This window comes from Pleuronectes platessa, chromosome 6 (genome assembly GCF_947347685.1).
Source record: "Pleuronectes platessa chromosome 6, fPlePla1.1, whole genome shotgun sequence".
NCBI lineage: Eukaryota > Metazoa > Chordata > Actinopteri > Pleuronectiformes > Pleuronectidae > Pleuronectes > Pleuronectes platessa.
Genome location: NC_070631.1, coordinates 26,262,289 through 26,274,346, shown reverse-complemented (window position 1 = coordinate 26,274,346; position 12,058 = coordinate 26,262,289). Strand labels below are relative to the sequence as shown.

The window sequence follows — 12,058 nt, the reverse complement described above, 5'->3', positions numbered from 1 at the left end:
GCGAAGGCTACAGGGGGACTCCCTGCACTGGCTGCTGCAAGAGCCTGTCCTGTACGGGACCATTCTAGATCCCCCCCGCTGGGCACAAGGCACCCTCTCCAGACTGCTGCAGGCTGCCGGGGTCTCTACGCTGGGTCAGGTGGTGGAGCTAGCCGGTCCTGAACTGGAAGACCCCACAGGGCTGGCCAACAAACTTGGCAACAGATCCGAACGGACAATGGAGAGGGTGCTTGGCCACTGGAGGACAAGACTTGCAGATCAGGACATCTTGCTTTTAAACTCTTTTAAGGATGGGTCCATTTCCCCCAATGCTGAGGACCCTTTCCCCGCCACTTTCCTGGCAATGGATTTAAATGACTGTTCTGGACCTCTGATTCAGCCTGCTCGCCCGGTCCCCCTGGAGGGAGTTGCCGGAAAAACTCTATACAGACTAATGGTAAAAACACTAAACATTAAAAAACTGAATGGACGGAGAGACACTCCTTGGAGGAGCTATTTTGCCGGAGCCCAAGAAACCGGACCTCAGTGGAGGTCGCTGTACAAACCTCCACTGAGTAAGAGACATGGAGACCTCCAGTGGAGGTTGCTCCACGGCATCATAGCAGTGAACGCTTTTTTATCAATAATTAAGAATTCAGTGGAAGACAAATGCCCGTTTTGTAATGTAAAAGAAACTCTCTTTCACTGTTTTTATGAGTGTCACCGTCTGTCTGATTTGTTTCTGTTTTTACAAGTGGTTTTTACCAGTTTTAAAGAGGTTTTTAACAAGCAGGGTTTTATGGTTTTAAATACACTCGCAAACAAAAACATAAAAGCCAGCTTTTAAACTTTGTTTTAGGGCAGGCTAAGATGGCCGTGTATATAACCAGGAAGAGGAAGGTAGAGCAGGACGTCCACATTGAGCCGGTCCCTGTCTGCATCAACATGATTAAATCAAGAATATTGGTTGATTTTAGTTTTTATAAAGCAGCAGGTGACCTGGACTCTTTTAATGATCTGTGGTGTTTTCAAGATGTTTTATGTTCTGTGACAGATCGAGAACTTTTGTATGCTGATTATCTTGTGTGATTTCATTTATATATTCATAGCTAAACGTTTAGACAACAATATAAATCATATTGATAAAAAGAAAAATACATAGTACAAAATACTTGAACAGGAGTCAATCGACATGGTACAGCAGTATTAGCTTCTGGCCTGATGACAATGTCATTTTGCCACCGAGCTGCTGATAAATTCTGTGCGCTTCACCTTAATTAAGCGTTTTTTACTTTGTCAGCTGTATAACACCAGATGTGGTTTGCCCATGTTATCTGGTGATAGTCCAAACACAGAATAAAACCTGCAGACCTTATAACGGGCTTCACAAACTGATGCTCATCGTTCATAGGAGACACAGGGAGTTATGAGGAATACTCAAGCGTGGCCACTGGCCAGCTCCACGCAAAGAGCTTTCGTTTGACGCTGGTGATCATTACAATGCGCACACACCAAACACGTGTCATATGAAAACATCCCTCAACAAGGTTGAAGCCTGTGCAGTGTTTTTGTGAGTTAATTTGGTGAATGTGCTTTTATTGGATGTGTTGAGCTTCATGTGTCCTCCTGATGCTGTTGTTAAAGTCAGCAGACATGATTTTAACCTTTTGATACACGACATAGATCAAAAGGGACCATGCACAGTTTATATTTTCTAAATCTGTGCAGTGAATGAATTCCATCATTCAGTATTTCAGGTACTACCCAATTAACTTGTTTAAAAACAGCCAGCTGAGCTTCAACTTAAAATGAATGATGCTTATGGGTTAACATTACCCTGTCGATCAGAGCGGCCTAGTGTGGCCACAGAGAAAATGCTCATCTATCAAAAGGAGGAATTAACTAAAAATGAAAAAGACAGCTTAGCCTCTATGAACAATGGAAAATGCTAATCACGAAGTCCAAACAAAACCTGAAGACCAACATATCAGAAGCAGAGTTGGCTACACTGGCAGACAACATTGAAAAAGGAATGAGTGATAGCATCGAAGTGTACAGTGAAATGAGAGTGCATGCCACACCATCCACTGAACTGAGACGTAAAATTGACGCATGTGAAGCTGTTTCTAATGACATTGAAAGTCATTTCTGAACATTTATCAGCAATAGATGGTAAATTTGACGCAGATAATGACTATGCCTACTCTATATATAGTAGCGCTTCACTGTCAGGTGCCAGTCACCGCTCTGAAACTGCGAGCATTGTAGCAAAGATAATTGATGCAGCTGCAGAATTAGCTGCAAAGGAAGCTCAATACAAAATAATGCAAGTTGAATTAAAGCAAAAGCAGAAAATAAGAACAATGGAAGAGCAACACAGGAAAGAATTAGACATGCGGAGGTATGAATTGGAGCGTCTACAGGCTGAAAAAGACATGCAGGCTGCTCGTGCAAGACTGATGTTCTACGACAGAAATCAGAATGGAAACCGATATTCAGCCCACACAGCAAAACAACAGATCACGCATTTACATCCCTTCTGATCACCACCAGAACCCTCACATTGTTGCACCAGCACCTCAGACTGACATGTCTCAGCTGGCCCCAAGCAATCCAAGAGAGATAAGCAATAAACAGAGTCCCAATAGCGGTGCCCACCAGTGGCGGCTGGTGACATTTTTTTTGGGGGGGGCGCACTTGGGCGGCGCGGTTTAAATAGCCCACCGCAATGAGAAAAAAAAACTGAGGTTTTGATTAGAATATTAAAAAAAACATAGCTTTATTTCAATAACATACAGCGCTCAACACTAGTATCCAACAACAATAACCTGTTACTTTGGGCATGACAGTTCAGAACAGAATGGTAGGGACATAGGTAAGAGACATTGGGTAGGGTTTCAGAGATGAACAGAATAAAAAAGGTGCCCACACCCTCACACGAAAGAGGTTTAGAGCAGAAGAGACATAACATTTTACATTTGTTGTTTGTCAAGAGTAGGCCCCACTACTTGTAAAGAAACTTAGCCCTCCTCTCTTTCAAGCTGGCAAATCTCTCTATCACCTTCTGGTTAAAGTCAATCATGTCTGTGACAAGCCTTTTTTCCATTGAGAGCATGGCTAAGGCATTCAGTCTGTCCTGAGTCATTGTGTTCCTGAGAAAGGTTTTAACCCTTTTCAGTGTTGAAAAACACCTCTCAGCCTCAGCAGTGGCCATGGGAGTTGTGATGATGATTTTAAGCAGTGTTTCTGTCTCTGAAAATACCTCAGAAAGGTTATTGTCTTTGAACAACTGGTAAAGATCCACAGCACCACGACAGGTTCGGAATTCTTCTGAGCCATAGATGAGGGTAAGCTCTGTCTTCAGCCTACTTCCATCGAGCACAGGATAGGTCTTCAATGTTGTGGCCAGAGCAACTTCAGGGAATGCATCGAGGTAGTGGTCAAACTGGGGGCTGTCCAGTAAGGTGGCACTGATGAGGTGGTCCTTGAAGGCAAAGCGTTCCTTGGTGTGTCCAAGTATGGTGTCGCATACCTACCTACAGATAAATATAGAGAGAGACAGACAGATAAGGTGTGGGGCATTTAGATGCTAATAACCTTTGACTTCAACCATCTTGTCCTGGCTGCAGACAAAAGCCAACAATCAGAGTCTAACAGCTCTGGCTCTAGACACACAAAAGCCAGGAACTAGCCTGGTGCTATGAAACACACACACACCCCCACTCCATGACACACAAAAGCCAGGAATTAGGTCTGATGGCTCATCAACATTTCGAATTGGTATTTTAGATAAAGTATAGTCTGATATGATATCCACACAAATCTCACAATTTCCAACATGTGTTCTGCTGTGGGAAAGACAAAACATTGAACTTTAACACAGGCATCTGCTGATTTTGACACTCACCTCTGAGGCAATCCTTTTAAGCTCATCTTGATCGATAGCCTGGCGCTTCCTCGGCTGCTCAGAGCCACTTCTGTGCTCCACCACCATTGCATGGACTGAATCTCTGTAAATAAAAATAATAATAATTTAAAAATCACATTTGGTGATTAACTATGGTTAATGTAAAATAAGAATGTTATGACTAAGCTTACAGAATAATAACAATAATGAAATTACCTGATTTTTTGTATGTCCTCTTGGAACTGCTGGATGCAGCGATTTATATGGACTGAATCTATGTTTCTGTTCTGGAGCTTGGCATAGAGAATGTCCACGTGTGGCATTATCCGATGAAACAGTTTAAGGAAGAAGTTGAAATCAGGATCCTCCAGTAGCCTGATGTGGCCTCCTGCTTCGTGGCTGGTCTTGTCATCAAAGCCATCTGATGCTCGAATTCTTTCAAAGCAGTCAATGAGGTCATCTCTGTTTTAAATCCGGACGGTCAGGTCCCATTTCTTTTAGTTTCTTTTTATCGACATCCGATCGTCGATTGAATGGCTCGAACATCCGCCAATGAGAACTGTCCTTGCTCAAATGTTCCTGCCCCTTTTTTTGGCTTCCATAGACTTCCACTTGCCCGGCGCCCACAGGGAGGAGTGGCTTCTCTCTCAGTGACGTTATCGTATGTTATCATTCAACGAATGGCAATATATTATATTTGGTCACATTTAAGTGGTTTTTGACAGGGGCTTACGGTCTCCGGCACACATCTAACGCTTTAAAACAGTACATTTCTTGTTAAATTATTTGATATATAATGTTTTTTGACATGTCATTTTTTTTTTTTTTTTTTTTCATCTCAAAATTGTAGGGTGGGCGGCGCCCCAGCGCCCTGTATTGACGCACCGTCACTGGTGCCCACAGTGTTTAGTGTAGACCCAATTCTCTATATTGAATGGAGGGCTTCATTCATGTCACTCATCGACCGCAAACGTATTTCTTCAGCTGTCATAAGCTTAGTTTTTGAAAGAAATTTGTCACTGGCTCAGCACACAAATGCCTTGAAGGCACCTTTTACGTGATGAGGATGAAGCATACAGAGATGCAGGGAAAAAGCTAGACCAACGCTAAGGTCATCCATTTGTTGTCCAGAGAGCTTGAAGGCTGAAGGGTTAAGGACATTCTCAGACTTCTTAAACGCCTGCCTGCAAGCCATGCCACATATAAAGGGTCTAGAAAAGTGACTGAAGAAACCCAAAAGTTGATACATAAATTCCCGGATTAGTTCGCAGCCCCTTGGAATCGTCAGGTCACTGTCACACTAATTGAAGGAAATGATTTTCCCTCCTTTGAGGACTTTGCTATCTTTGTGAAAATGGAAGCCGAGATATCATGCAACCCGGTCACTTCTCTACATGCTCTTCACTCATCTAACACATTGCATGACAAAGGAAGCACAAAGAGAAAAAAAGGAAACAAAGCCAAAGTCCTTACAATGCAAACCATCACAAACGGTGATAAAGCATGAGGAAACAATGTCAAATCCTAACCCCTCTGCATGTGTTGCAAAGATGATAAGCATCAGTAGCCAAGGTGCCCAGACACGAGGAAGTCTCTTAAGGAGCGACGATCATATGTGATGGAGTATAAGCTATGCTTCGGATGTATGAAACGAGGTCACAACGCAAGGGAATGTCGTCACCAGCAAACGTGTGATGTATGTAAGATAAAGCACCCTACCTGTCTCCATGATGATTCCTACAGAGCACACTCAGGTGGAGAGGGGACTGTATGCAGTTTGACAACTCAAAACAGGGTAAATGAAACCACAGTAGTTTCAGTACCTTAATGTCACTAGAGTGGGACAGTCATACAGCCCCTCCATGACCGTCCCAGTATGGGTGTCCACAGCCAAAAACCCATCTAAAGAGCAGCTCGTTTATGCATTGTTAGACACCCAAAGTAACAGCACCTTCATCGACGAAGAATTAAGCAATCAATTACAAGCAGATACCTACCCTCTAAAATAAAATCTGACCACTATGCTTGGAGAAAATACCAATCTGAAGAGTCAAAGAGTATTTGGACTGCGTGTAAGAGGCTACAATTCAAGCTTTCACATTGACCTACCTCCCTCCTACAGTAAATACCACATTCAACTGAACCGTTATCATATACCCACACATGAAACGGCAAAACAATGGGCTCACCTAGAAGGACTTGTCAATAAGATGCCACCTTTCCTTGATTGTGATATAGGACTTCTGATCGGATATAACTGTCCATGAACATTAGCACCCAGACAGGTGTTATCTGGAAAAGATAACGAGCCCTATGCCATCCTCACAGATTTAGGGTGGAGCATTGTTGGAGGTTCAACCCCATGCCTGGATGAAACAGAATCCCGCCTGTGTCCTTCAGTAACGCCTATGGATATTATAATTATCCTGGAGTCAGACTTTAAGGACACGAAAGGAGATGACAAGACTGTCTCACAACAGGATCTCATATTCCTTGATAAACTTAAAGGAAGCATAAGGAAAAAAGACAAGGGACATTATGAGATGCCTCTGTCATTCAAGCAACAGCCATACTTACCTAATAACAAAAAGCTCGCTGAAATCTGACTAAGTCAGCGAAGACGAAAGTTCAACAAGGATGAGAAATACAAGAAAGACTTAACAAAATAAATGAACAAAATCATTTAGATAGGTGATATTGAGGAGGTACACGACAATGGAACTCGAGAATTGCCAACACCAAAGAATATGGTGCTGGATCTGTCCATATGAGATAAAGATGTCGGAAACCAGACACTGTTGACAAAAACCACAGAACCAAAGTCTTGGGGATCGTCTGTCCAAGTGCTTTTCATGGTACAGATGCACCAACGCAGTGGCCCGCCTTCAGCTGCGAGCTAAGAAGATCAGATCACATGCTCCTTCCTTAGTGAGTGGACAGGAATGTGCTGAACATTTTATACCTCAGAATGTGAAAAGCAAGGCCTACGGGAAGGAAATAAAGCTGTTGAGCAAAGAAAGCAAACTACCACATCACAACAACCTGCACCAGCTTGATCTATTTCTTGACATGGATGGGCTTCTCGGGTTGGGAGGTAAACTCTGCCATTCAACTTTCTTTGACTCTTTAAAGCCCCCAATTGTCATTCCCAAGAATGACAACTGGGGGAATCATGTGACATCACTGATAATAGCTCATAGCCAGGTTCAGATAAACCTGAAAATATCATTTGAAAGTCTCGACCATCTTTCGTGGGATATGCTACAGCCATCATAAGGAGATTTATCTTGTGAGTAACCCGCGTAGATGGATCAAGCATCAACAGGAAGACACAGGAAGCTCAACACATCCAATAAATCAAGAAAGAATTGATGGTATGTTTTCCAACCTCAATCACCAAAATCAGAAGTTTGAAATCTTTTTCCCAGCACAAACACAATGATAGAAAAAAACAAAACTCAGCTAAAGTATTTACAAAGTGCATTGTTTATGCCCTTAATAAGACATCAACATTTAATAAGAGTGCTTTGTCTCCTCCTCGCTTGCACATTTGTATATGTGTGATCTTGCTCTCTTTTGAGTTTGTACTCATGTGAGCAACATGAGTAAACACCATCTAAAAGATATTTGCCAATTCCACTCTGGAATAAAGGAGAGGAGGACTGCTGGCTGAAGTGACAACTGTCGCTGCGTTGTACATGTTGTAGAAATGCCTGAGTAGCTAGCTTAGTTGTGAGTGGGTCCAAAAGAGCAGCTGGAGGTAAACACAACTTGGTGATTTACCTTCTCCTCCAGAAACTGCGACAACAGTGTGTTCCATTCTAAACGCTGATTGGCTTTCGTGACATCAAATCACCAAACATCTTTCACTCATGTTTATTTAGTTGTATATTTAAACTCAAGTTAGTGAAGTGAATGAAGCTAATTTTGCATCTATTGCGTCACATTGTTGACTTGTTTGGCGTTAATTCCATTGTCATTCTTGGCCTAACATCGTCATCTTTATCATTAAGTAAACAGTTTTTCTGTCGTTTTTTTATTGTTATAGCGCAATGATGCAAAGATTCGTTATCATACTGAGGACTCCTGCAGGCACATGGGTAGATGAATAACTGTGAAATATGTTGAATTATATAACAGTTGTGTAATTTCCAGTTTTTATTCTTTTCTAACCCTGAATTTGAAACCTGGAGGGCCATTTCTGTGGAGGTTTAACATGCTAATGTTGGGCACGTCTACACATTGGATAATTATACAGTTCTCATCAGTCAATGAAGTAATCTGTCCTGAAATTGTCCTCAGGAACAAAGCTCCACAGAGTATATTGTTCAGTTGTCATGTGAACACTTGAGAGACAAGATGGCTGATGACAAACAAAGAGAGGAGCTTTGTGCTGGTTAGAGACGTTGCATCATTGAAAGGGAATCTTGACTTGACGACCTTCAGCAGAACTTCCACTGGGTAGTGATCACTGACCTCCAGCGCCTGAGCAGAAACCACAGAAGAAACAGTTTGCAAACCACACACATAAACCACATACCAGAGTTTTACTTTTATTTTGGGGGTTTTGCATATTTTACTGGATTACTGCAGTTGGTCTCACACACAAACTGTTACCTGCTCCTCTGTGAGTCTGTACTCTGTTTGGAAGTTATATGGTTTGGCGGAAAGAGGCACAATTTCTCTTGTAAATGCTGCCCCATGCACAACAATCCTGTAACACAGAGAATGGACATAACTAAGTACATCTTAAGAAAACTGTATATTCTCATTTAAAATAAGTAAGGCATATTGAAGAGTGAAAGGTCTGCTATAATTTGTTTTCCTGTTAAAAACAAAACAAACAAGAAAACAGGCCAATTGAGCATTTTCCTAACATCTTTAAACATTAAAAGCAACATGAAAAACAAAGTGGAAAAGCTGCTCATTTTTTGGTTTGATTCAGTTTCAATTTTTCAGTTTTCCCTTGCAAATAAAATGAAAACAGCTGAATGAGATTAAAGGACTGATTGAACAGGAAGTCAGAAGAAATTCTCATAATAAAAGTTAAAGGTGACAGAACTTTAATGTCTTAAGAACAATTCACTTAATGAATGAATTGTTTCCCTCTGGCCTGAGGTTAAGATAAGGTTCCATATTCCCTACCTAAATAAACCAGCAGAGGTCTTCGTGAAGGTTGTTATATTGACATGGTTTTCAATAATAATAACAATAGTTGATCAAATTACTAATATAATACATTTTACTTTTTTAATTAAATCTATAGCCTCTATCAGTGCATTATGACATGATAGACAAATGTTACTCTACATTTTATGGCAGATAAAGTAGGCTACTACCAAGTAAACCATATTTATTCGAGAGAATTTAAAACAGTATAATTTTGGTATGAAATAAATTCATTTGAAAGGAGTCATTGGGATCAGTGGCTTTGCTATGTCGCACATGAACAGCACAGCAGGAGCTTCTCCGCTCGACGTTTTCACAACAAAACAGAAATTTCAATATTCAGCTGAGGGGTGCTGCAGCAGGCAGAGGCAGGATGTTACCTATTAATCCAAGTGTTTTTGTTTACCGCACCAGCGTTGACCCTAATCATCAAAAGCTCTCTTGACATCTTTGTCAGTGTCTTCTAAGGTTCTATGTGTCGTTCTGGCTTTCGTCGTCTATTTAGTTTAGTTTTGCATCTCTCACGTGTGAGAAAAATCATCTTCACTCCAGAGGATCTACTGCTGTTTTCTTAAATCGAATCATAAGGAAAGAGAAAATATGTGTCTGAGGCTCTCACTCCGACATTGGTATTCTCACGCACAGCCCGTCCAGGGAATGTCTGGACAATATATTTACTGAGTTCAGTGCAACCAACAGCCACTGTGACAGCGCACTAAGCAGTGCAAATACACCACCTTTAAGTGACATGAGTCTGAATTTATACGTACATGATCTTGAAAACCTTAAAGCCTTATGGCCTGTAGTAAATAGTGTGAAGTCACCTGTCGTAGGTGCAGGAGGTTGTCGATCGCACGGTGGTGTCAGTTTTATCTTCGATGAGCCAAACGAGATCTGTGTCTGTAATCAGACGCACATTCTTCCTGTTCTTCTTAGCGAGGTAGCCGCAGTCAGCGTTGAAGTCACCAAGAAGCATCACATTCTGCTCACATGCACACAAACACAACAACACTCATGGTCACAAAATCTTACAAAACATCTTTTGAAATTCTGTTATTTAAAAAGGATCCAAGCTTTTACCTCAGTTTTCCACATCTTTTTCACATGTTGTAAGACATCATACAGTGCATCAAGCTCCTTAGTGGTGTTGACTGGAGTGGTGTGCTGGGGTATGAGGACAAACTCCTTTATAGCTGAATATGTGGATAAGAGAGGAAGGATACAGGTGTTTATTTGCTGAAACATCACCATATGTTTTATTTTCTTACATGGCAAACCTGAGTGTTTAATAACTGACTTGTCTTGGGGGCTTTGAAGCGGACAACAAAAGGTTCTCTGGAGAAAGCATCAACATCTCCTGGTCGATCATCGGGATACTGATACTGGTCAGTGAGACTCACTGTATCAGTCCTGCACACATCGGTAAACAGACACAGAACAACCTCAACATTAGAGTCTGTACTCAGAAGCTCTGAGCAAGCAGCAAAGTGGCAGCAAAGTGGCCAGTTGAGCTCACCTGTAAACAAACACGTACTGCTCCTGGTATGATTCAGATCTGCCCAGCCTCTCACTGGCCACAGCATCGTACTTATGTTTGGCATCATAGCTGAGGATCAAAGAGACACCAACAGGAAAGTGGACACAGCTGTTAATACTGCTTTTACAGTTCTCTGTGTTTGTGTGAAACCAAGTGATTTTTCACCTGTTGAGGCTTGTAAGCAGCATTGGTAAAGCCTTCTCTTTACTATCTCTCACTTCCTGAAGCAAACACACATCACAGCGAGCGATGATCTGGAACAGATACATAATATAGAAAAAAACGATGAGAAGGTTTTCTGCCAGCGTACTATGAGTGCTGCAGTGTACTAAAGGAGTTTGCTGCTACATGTCAAGTGTCTTGTCTTGCTTGTTAGTACTGAAATCATGGATGCTTATCAAGAAACTGGTAAAAAAATTGACATGTCATTTGTTGAAAACTATTATTCATACTGAGCATCCAGTAATGTCTTAAGGACTTCTTTCCTTGCATGACCTCAGCGGCTGCACTCTCCATCTCTGCGAGGGGTGTTTGGCCCAGGTTCTCTTCCTGGTGTAGTTTCTTGGCATGATGGCTTTTCTACAATATTTATGACATTAAAAATAAAACATATATAATGTAATATAACACTAAAATATGTTTAAGACTAAACTTAACTTGTGCTTCATGGTGGGGTAAAGTGAGACACTGTCTCACTTTACCCCACAGCATTTGTCCCACTTTACCCCACAGCCACCGTTTTAGAAAAAACAACATCTCTTAGCATTTCAGGCTAATCTTCAGCTAGCATGTTGGAAGTTCATCAACATGTATGATATAAGTTTTTCTACCTGATTCAATTTGTTTTGACACAACAGTTGATTAACTTCAAAGCAAGACAATTTACTTTTACATGCAAAAAACACATTTTTGTGAAAAAACATACTTTCCACAACACCAGCACCAACTTCTCCTTCATGGCAAGGGGGGAATGGGAGGGGCTTGAAAACATAATGGTAAAAAGACCACAAATGTGTTCCGTTGCCTAGATACAGGGGGTTGTCTCACATTACCTGATGTCCCACATTACCCAGCTCTCCCCTACTAGAGCTGTTCAGACATGTAGCTTCCAAAGTTCACAAGTACTACAATGTCAAGAAGGTAACTTACACAACATATCTGCAGAGATTATAATGCAAAAATTAAAAAGGTGTGTTATATTTGGTCAGTTGCTACATGCACGGCTGTTCATAGATACTTAAAATTGCATGCAAGTCATGTGTTTTCACGATTGCTGCTTCATTGTGACGGAGCTCTGTGGCTGAGCATACGTCTACACACTCAAACATTAGATTGTTTGACTCATGCTACCCACAGACTTCCCGGCTCAATAGGTCTATAAGAATATACAGTAATAGAGTGAAGTTATTGAATATTTTTGTAATATCTTTTTTACGTTGTTGCACTTTGTAGACGGTCCCTGCCCA

At 41.4% G+C, this 12,058-nt stretch overlaps 1 protein-coding gene across 1 annotated transcript; it reads right to left on the bottom strand.

The window, feature by feature from the left end:
* Positions 1 to 8,162: 8,162 nt before the first annotated feature.
* LOC128442050 (deoxyribonuclease gamma) lies at positions 8,163 to 10,892 on the bottom strand. The gene is made up of 7 exons (XM_053424229.1): positions 10,758 to 10,892; positions 10,572 to 10,661; positions 10,353 to 10,465; positions 10,136 to 10,248; positions 9,880 to 10,037; positions 8,504 to 8,600; positions 8,163 to 8,371 (listed from the first exon to the last, which is right to left on the bottom strand). The coding sequence occupies exons 1-7, from the start codon at positions 10,859 to 10,861 to the stop codon at positions 8,222 to 8,224; spliced, it is 825 nt and encodes a 274-aa protein (XP_053280204.1). The 5' UTR covers positions 10,862 to 10,892; the 3' UTR covers positions 8,163 to 8,221.
* Positions 10,893 to 12,058: the final 1,166 nt, after the last annotated feature.

Bases quoted from the DNA above. Each gene is read 5' to 3' on its own strand.
- LOC128442050 (XM_053424229.1), bottom strand. From the start codon at position 10,861: ATGTATCTGTTCCAGATCATCGCTCGCTGTGATGTGTGTTTGCTTCAG. The intron at 10,662-10,757 runs GTGAAAAATCAC...TTTGATCCTCAG, and splicing joins CTGCTTACAAGCCTCAACAG to CTATGATGCCAAACATAAGT. The intron at 10,249-10,352 runs GTCAGTTATTAA...CCACATATTCAG, and splicing joins CTTCAAAGCCCCCAAGACAA to CTATAAAGGAGTTTGTCCTC.